The following is a 7,731-nucleotide window of genomic DNA, read 5'->3' as shown; positions in this document are numbered from 1 at the left end:
TTGGGGGATCTGGTGCTTCTTTCCAGCCAAGGTGAGTCAAGCAGTCAATAATGTCATAATTGATTGATCACAAAAGCTTGAACAGAATCCACACTAAAATTGCAATCAATCTCTATCACTAATGACTACTTTCAAATTCATCATGACAACAGATGTTAGTGTAATCTAAACCTGGAGAAAGCAAGATGGTTGTGTGTGTGTGTGTGTGTGTGTGTGTAATAATTGTGTCTAAGATGTGCCTGATTTAACACAAAACTAACAGAAGCAAATGCTAATTTTGAAGCAATTTAGTTACTATTCTTAAAAGCCACAGACAAAATCAAATAACCAGCACCAATGCTGACACATTAAGAATCATTGAAGCAATACATTAGTATAGTTCAGTATAGCATACATGGAGGGAGGGGTTGGGGTGGGGGGAGAAGAACATGAGAGGATGAAACAACTTTCTATGAAATTGATGCTTTACCATGGAACAGGACATTGTGGCCCTGGCCCTAACAAATGATTTGAGACATGTTCTGAGACAGAGCTCTATTTGCAAGCTACTCACATCCACAAACACAGACATGTCACACAGAGACAGGGTTTTATCTCCACACTTCAGTTGGGTGGCCAGTAAAGGAAACATAAATTACATGCAGTGTCGAAAGTTTGATGTCATAGTTGGAGGAAAAACTTCTTCCTTTCTAGTAGCAGAGTTTAAAGAACAATTGAAAAAGGGAAAGGAACTGATACATACAACCAAACTATTGGAGACAAGTGATACACATGACATCAACTGCATTCGAGGATATAATTCTTAAAACGTGACAGGATTCAGGGGACTACTCAGACACAAAAACAACCGAAGAACGGCTGCATCTCTATTTCTCACTTGAAAGTCGAGAACCTAGGAAGTTTGTCTCTCAAATAGTACAGCCTTGCCCTTCTGACCTTCCTATGACTAAGTACCTTCAACTCCTTAATGTTCGGTGAGTATCTGCAATAACAAGGAATGAAACATAAAACATCTACACTCCCTTCACAGAAAATATAAGATATGATGACAAACATTTTAAGATTTTCACTAATTAGTACTCGAGGAGAGTCTTCAGGGGAGCAGGAGAATCCAAGCATGTTAGTGGCATACATACATAAGTAGCAAATCAAGGGAAGGACAAGTGAACATATAGTACATAGGAGAAGAACTTACAGAGGGAAAACAATCTCAACCCCTATGCCAGCAATAATTCTCCGAATGCGAAATGTTGTATGAATGCCAGCATTTTGCTTAGAAATAACGATACCTTTATAGATAGACAACCTACGCTTGTTTTCAGGAACTTCCTGCGGCCCATATACATACACAGAATCACAAAACGTTCACTTCGAAATGGTATAAAATCTGAAGGAAAAACAAATCACAAACACAAATACCAGTTTAATTTGCACAACGTCTCCACTCCTAATGTCTGGAACTGGCCTTTCCTTCTCTGCCGCCTCAATTGCCCGGCTATTTAGTATCTACACAAACAGAAGGGTTCAGTCAAACGTTATCTAAATTTTCAAGAACCAAACAAAGAAACAGGTTTACAGCCATCAGAACAATCAATTTAACTCCCCGATTACATGCTTAACTCTACATTCCAGCTCAAAACACCCAATGACAATGCATACTTGGAAACTACATTGCAATTTCGATTACAAGAAAACAAAAAAGGCAAAGGATTGATTCAATAAGTTACCCCCATTATGTCACCGAGCTTGATACGAGGCTTCCGCGGCGGCTTCTTTTCTTCAGGCTCAGACTCCAGAACTGCTTCTGCTTCAGCTTCCACCACGGCCTCTGAAGCCGGTTCACTAACAGCTTCTTCATTCTCGGTGGCTCCCGCTTCACCTTCCGACTCGGCTCTCACAGCAAAGCCCCGTCTAGATTTTGCAGCCACAATGGGGCTGAATTTGGACCTAATCGAGCTCGATGAAGCCCTGGAAAGCGAAACCCCAGTGGAATTGAAGAAAGACCGACGAGACACGGCGGCTGAAAACCCGAGCTTTACCGGTGCGTAGTGGTTTGGGTTTCTTGGGATTGTTAGCAGAGCCTGCACAACACACACAAATTCAAATTCTTTTCATTGTGAGAATTGGCACACATGCCCACTCAATCAATGTGCACATAGAAAGAGAGAGGAAAGTACCTGAGGAAGGACTTTGGAGCCCATGATTATGGGAATTTAGGGTTTGTCAGAGAGAGAGAGAGAGAGAGAGAGAGAGAGTTAGAGAGGAGAGGTCATGGGAGTGTGGATGGATTAGAGCTCAGAGGAGAGGAGAGGAGGAGGAGGAAGACGAAGGTCTCTTATCTGTTCTATCTAATTGTCACGTGATTTACACGTGATACAACAATTTTTGAAACTTCGTCGTGCCACTCTGCACTGAATATATATATATATATATATATATATATATATATATATATATATTTTGGCCCCTTCTTTCTTCGTTGTAAATGTACAATTGCCGGTTTGACTCGGTTCGGTTATACGATTTCTCTGAGATTTTATACCGGTCGAATGAGATCAAACCAATACATTGTGTACTCTTTATTGTTAGGATTTTGAGAAACTTGGGTTTGGAGTCATGTCATCAATTAAAAATTAGATTAACACTCAAGGCAATGTATATATTGTATACACTGTTACGATTTTGGATTACTTATTATATCATAAGGATGAATACACCTAAGTAACCCAAAAAATTGGAAAATTACAATATCTCAAATCCCAAATGAGAAAAACAGGGAAATATATAAGGTTTCACAATCTTAAAAGTGTGGGTGGGTTTGGAACACCACTACAAGTACACCAGGCAGATTAGAGAAGAAAAAAAAAACATTGAAATGACGAGAATAAGCCAACTAAGTACATTTCGGAGCCAAGTGAGTATACGAGACTTTAGGGTTGAGCTATTGCAACTATATATCAAAGGAGTTTCAACGCATCTAGCCACTATATGTTGAGCAAATTGCATGTGTTGCACCTGCTCAAGATACAGAACATATAGGAACTCTGATAAATATTTAGATCTATAAATGTGCTCCCTACATTTTTAAGTTTGTTACACCGAAGAGACAAAAAAAGAAAAAATATTATATGCAAATTAAAATGCGCAAATTCAGAAGTTGACTGGTTCGTGGAGGGAGTTTTATCAAGTGATGTCATTTTTTTACTTCTTTAGTTTGGTTATTTGTACCTCATCAATGTAATATATCACTAACTGGGCAGCACATCAGCTAGCTAGAAATGCGCATTTTTAAATGCAAAAAAATGGATTTGGGTTGAGGATGATATAGTACTGATATCCGACTATGCTGATTTTCAATCCCACTCGTTAGTAACTCGCTGAAAATATCATTTGCGATATATGAAAACAACTAATTTAGCGCCCTCTATTTAAAATGAGAATCATATCACCATGTTCTTATCAAATGACGCTTGCAAATTTCTGGTTGAGGTGAAAGAGTCCATACTATTTGAGCGTTGATCATGCCACACGCTCTATATTTTTTGCAGTTTGTACTCGTGCGTGATTCATGCTTCGCAAAACCCGCCACGCGTCCCGCACCGTCACTCCATTCAATGAAAACCGCCGGTCACCCTATCACGATCAACCGTCATGCTCTGTTTGGAAAATTTGGCGTGGCGTCCCAGTCCAGTAAATAGAAACAAAATGCTCTCTCCTTCTCACACCCTGCCACGTGTCCTCCGTCATTTCTTCATTGCTCCTCTGTGTCTCCTCCGCCTTCTTCGCTTTTCCCCAACACACTCTGTTTCTTTCAATTTCGACCATCGCCGTCCAATTCAGTAAGGCTCTTTCTCTCTGTTTTTTATTATTTTGACGTATGAAAGTTACGATTTTGCGTTCTGGGTGTTGCTTGGATTTGGGAGATGAATGTGATATGATATGAGGGTGGTGCAGCGTCTGTGAAGAGAGAAAGAGAGAAAGTGTTCTTCTGGGTTTGGGTTTTGTTGGTTTTTGGAGGAAGGATGGATCGTGATTTTGATACAGTGAGAGGAAGCCCACCTGGGATTTTGTTGATCAGAAGCATTAGAGGAAAAGATTGGAGGTTTTCTACGTATAGATATGTGGTTTTGTTTGTTACGTTTGTAGCTTATGCTAGTTACCATGCTTCAAGAAAACCCAGTAGTATAGTTAAAAGTGTTCTGTATCCTGAGCCCACCAACAAGGACAATGGCTTGGTCCTCCCCTGGCTTGGCCAGTTTTCTATTAAGACAGTGTCCGGGGGGAATGAGAGTCATCATCATCATCATCATAGGTTGAGAGCCAAGGGCTGGGCTCCTTTTAATACCAAGGACGGGACGTCCAAGTTGGGTGAGATTGATGTTGCATTTCTAGCATGTTACTCTCTAGGAATGTACGCTGCTGGGCATTTGGGAGATAGGCTGGACCTCCGGCTGTTCTTGACATGTGGGATGATTGGGAGTGGCGTTTTCGTTGCGCTATTTGGGATGGGGTACTTTTGGAACATTCATGTGTTTGGATTCTATCTGGGGATGCAAATGGTTGCTGGCTTGTTCCAAGCAACAGGTTGGCCTTCTGTTGTTGCTGTGATTGGTAATTGGTTTGGAAAGGGAAAGAGGGGTTTGATAATGGGTATATGGAATGCACATACGTCGGTTGGGAATATTAGCGGTTCGCTTCTTGCTGCTAGTGTTCTGGACTATGGTTGGGGTTGGTGTTTTATAGTTCCGGGCGCGTTTATTGCATTGGCAGGAGTGCTAGTTTTCTTGTTCTTGCCTGCATATCCTGAGGATATTGGATTTTCTAGTCCACATGGTTCAGCTGCGAGTTTGGAGGCAGTTCCTAATGATGACGAAGCTAATATGGGAAAAGGAATTCGGGTGGAAAGTGAAACAAATATTCCAAGAGCTGGGTCTGTGAGTAGGACAGGTGTTGGTCTTCTTGAAGCTTGTACCATACCAGGAGTTATACCCTTTGCGTTATGCCTATTCTTTGCAAAGCTTGTGGCCTACACATTTCTGTACTGGCTACCATTTTATTTAAGTCAGACAGGTAATTTATCCCTCACAGCTTTTTATACCTGGGTTGCAATATTTGGTTTTTTGCCATGTAGTTGCTGATATAACTTAAACCTTGTAACATGTGTTGTTTGTTAGATAGATTCTAGTCTTTTCTTTTCTATCAAATGTACTTTAGTGTTTCAGTTTAGAATAAGAAGATTCAGAAGATTCAGAATGTACTATGGTCTAGCATTTCTCTATGCTATACAAGCCCAAAACTTCTGTATCAGACACTGACTAGTTTATTGAGTTGAATTCATTTATCTTATTTTCTGTAATCTACTGCAGCTCATCGATCCTACAAGCAATGCTATTACTTTATGTGCATTTGTGCTTAATGAAACAAGTTCTGAAAGAGAGATGTTTGATTTTGCCAAACATCCTATGGATGGTAGTCACTGCGATCAATTAAATCTTTATAGTTATAAAACCTTTACTGAATCAGATATAAGAGTATGTAATGAACTTTTAGCTGACAATCTAGGTTTTAAACAATTAGCGATCTAGCAAGTCTCTGGCAGCTATTAGTACACCATAGGTGGTTTATCTGGTTGGCAAACATGTTTGAGTAACAGCACCAACAGAGTCCGTTGATGAGGCTTCTAAGTTGAATATCTCTATGATGGTCCCCTATCAGTGTATTCATGAATGCGTACTTTTGTGGATAGTAAACTAAAACTTCATTTATTTATTTATTTATTTTTATATATATATTTCACTATCCTTAATGTTGTTGTTATTTAGAGGCATTGCTGCTATCACTCTAAAAATTTATAAATGCAGTTTATGAACTGGCCATGAAAAACTTAAGTGACATCTCTGTAGTTGAATTTTTGAGGCATTATTTGATAAATGTAACTAATGTAAGTTCTCACCTTGTTCCCTCTTATCATTATGCAGAAATAGGAGGAGAGTATGTTTCTGTGAAGTCTGCTGGAAATCTCTCCACTTTGTTTGATGTTGGGGGCATAGTTGGCGGAATCCTTGCAGGCTACATATCCGATAAACTTAATGCTCGAGCTACTACAGCAGCCTGCTTCATGTATGCTGCAATTCCAGCAATGCTTTTGTATCGCAGATATGGGAGTATTTCACACAATATCAACATTGTGCTTATGATGATTGCTGGACTGTTTATTAATGGGCCCTATGCACTTATCACAACTGCAGTTTCTGCAGACCTTGGCACTCACAGTTCACTTAGAGGTGATTCTCGAGCACTGGCAACAGTTACTGCCATCATTGATGGTACTGGATCGGTTGGTGCAGCTTTTGGTCCTCTTCTGACTGGTTTCCTTTCAACAAAGGGATGGGATGCAGTATTTGTGATGCTAATGGTCTGTGCACTTATAGCGGGGCTTCTTTTATCACGTCTAGTTATATCTGAAATTTCTGAGAAGACTTGCAAACCGTCTGTGTCCAGTGGGCGACGTAGTTTTGGAGGTAATCTTTCTTGTATGTTCCCTTTGTGTTTTCTTAGGAAGGAGGTATGTGCATAAACAAACTCATTGCCCTTTCTCCAGCCAATCTATCCAGTCAATATTAATTATATCAAATGACTGGATGATCCCTTTTTTGCTTAACCAATCACTGTGAACTAGTGTTAAGCATTCTCCCTCATGTGTCACTCCTCTTTTATGTGGTCATGCGCATATGTGCTATACCACTCCCTTCTTTGGGAGACCAAAGTCCTTTGTGTGATCCTTTAAGCTAATCTAGTCATGGTGGCCAATCTGTTGTAACGCAAATCAAGTGGGTGCTTGATCAGATGTTGACTATCATATTTAAAACCTCACATTACTAGGTCGAGCAACTAATATGGTTTAAGCAATTGCCTGAATTAATGTGGATTATTGCTCAGCACATGCTTCCTTGTATGGATTACACTATTTCAACTACTATATATGGTTTCATCTTACTTTACTAATAAAGTTTCAAGGTCTCTGTTGAGCCAGTTCAGAATCTTATGATTCATGTTTTTTTTTTCCTTTCTGATTGTGAACTGATTCATGGGTTTAGTGAATTTGAGTTGCTGCTGTAGTTAAGTAGGTTTTTAAAAGACGAGGAATGCTTTTAAATAGCCTACCCATCTGGAGATTCTGACATGATTTTTGTTTTTGATGTGGTGTGATATGGTTCGGTTCTGATTATGACTCCTAAGAAGCGAGTACACAATAATGTTTATATTGGTTGGCCGCACTGATAATCTTCTTTGTTCTTTCCTTTTTTTTTTTGGTAGCTCCGGCATCCCAACCACTTTTAAGTGATCAACGATGATACTAGGGTCTGCAGAAGCTTCATCACATGCCCAAGATAACGAAAAGTTCACTATATTGAGACATCCAAGCTCAACATATAGGTGGTACCTTGTACTCTTGAACAAAATTTATTTCAAAAGAAAACCAAAAGCCTCATTATATGTCAAATTTGTATTGGCTCCAGAAGTAGTTTCTAGCACCCATTTTGGTGTTCATCGTCTGTAATATATGTATACTGATAATTAGTATTTAGATTTTTTGTACTTTGGTCAGTTGTCCTCTCCAAGTAGAACTTCGTCTTTGAAATTATTTATGACTATTGCTGAAGATAGGTTCTATCGTGAGAACATATGTTTGCTCTCTCGATCCATCTAGGTGGACCTGCACTTCAGTTT

At 39.5% G+C, this 7,731-nt stretch overlaps 2 protein-coding genes across 2 annotated transcripts; one reads left to right on the top strand and one right to left on the bottom strand.

Annotated features, from left to right (window-relative positions):
- Positions 1–429: 429 nt before the first annotated feature.
- On the bottom strand, positions 430–2,338 carry LOC112179212 (50S ribosomal protein L19, chloroplastic). The gene is made up of 5 exons (XM_024317556.2): positions 2,178–2,338; positions 1,728–2,081; positions 1,420–1,506; positions 1,196–1,329; positions 430–982 (listed from the first exon to the last, which is right to left on the bottom strand). Exons 1-5 carry the CDS (start codon positions 2,199–2,201, stop codon positions 874–876), a joined length of 708 nt encoding a protein of 235 aa, XP_024173324.1. The 5' UTR covers positions 2,202–2,338; the 3' UTR covers positions 430–873.
- Positions 2,339–3,650: 1,312 nt separating this feature from the next.
- LOC112179211 (putative glycerol-3-phosphate transporter 4) lies at positions 3,651–7,731 on the top strand. Its single transcript, XM_024317555.2, has 3 exons — positions 3,651–5,070; positions 5,979–6,521; positions 7,318–7,731. The coding sequence occupies exons 1-3, from the start codon at positions 4,023–4,025 to the stop codon at positions 7,353–7,355; spliced, it is 1,629 nt and encodes a 542-aa protein (XP_024173323.1). The 5' UTR covers positions 3,651–4,022; the 3' UTR covers positions 7,356–7,731.

The sequence above is a fragment of the Rosa chinensis genome, chromosome 7 (assembly GCF_002994745.2).
Source record: "Rosa chinensis cultivar Old Blush chromosome 7, RchiOBHm-V2, whole genome shotgun sequence".
Taxonomy (NCBI): Eukaryota; Viridiplantae; Streptophyta; class Magnoliopsida; order Rosales; family Rosaceae; genus Rosa; species Rosa chinensis.
Note: the sequence above shows the minus strand (reverse complement) of the source record. Positions and strands in the feature narration are given on the sequence as shown.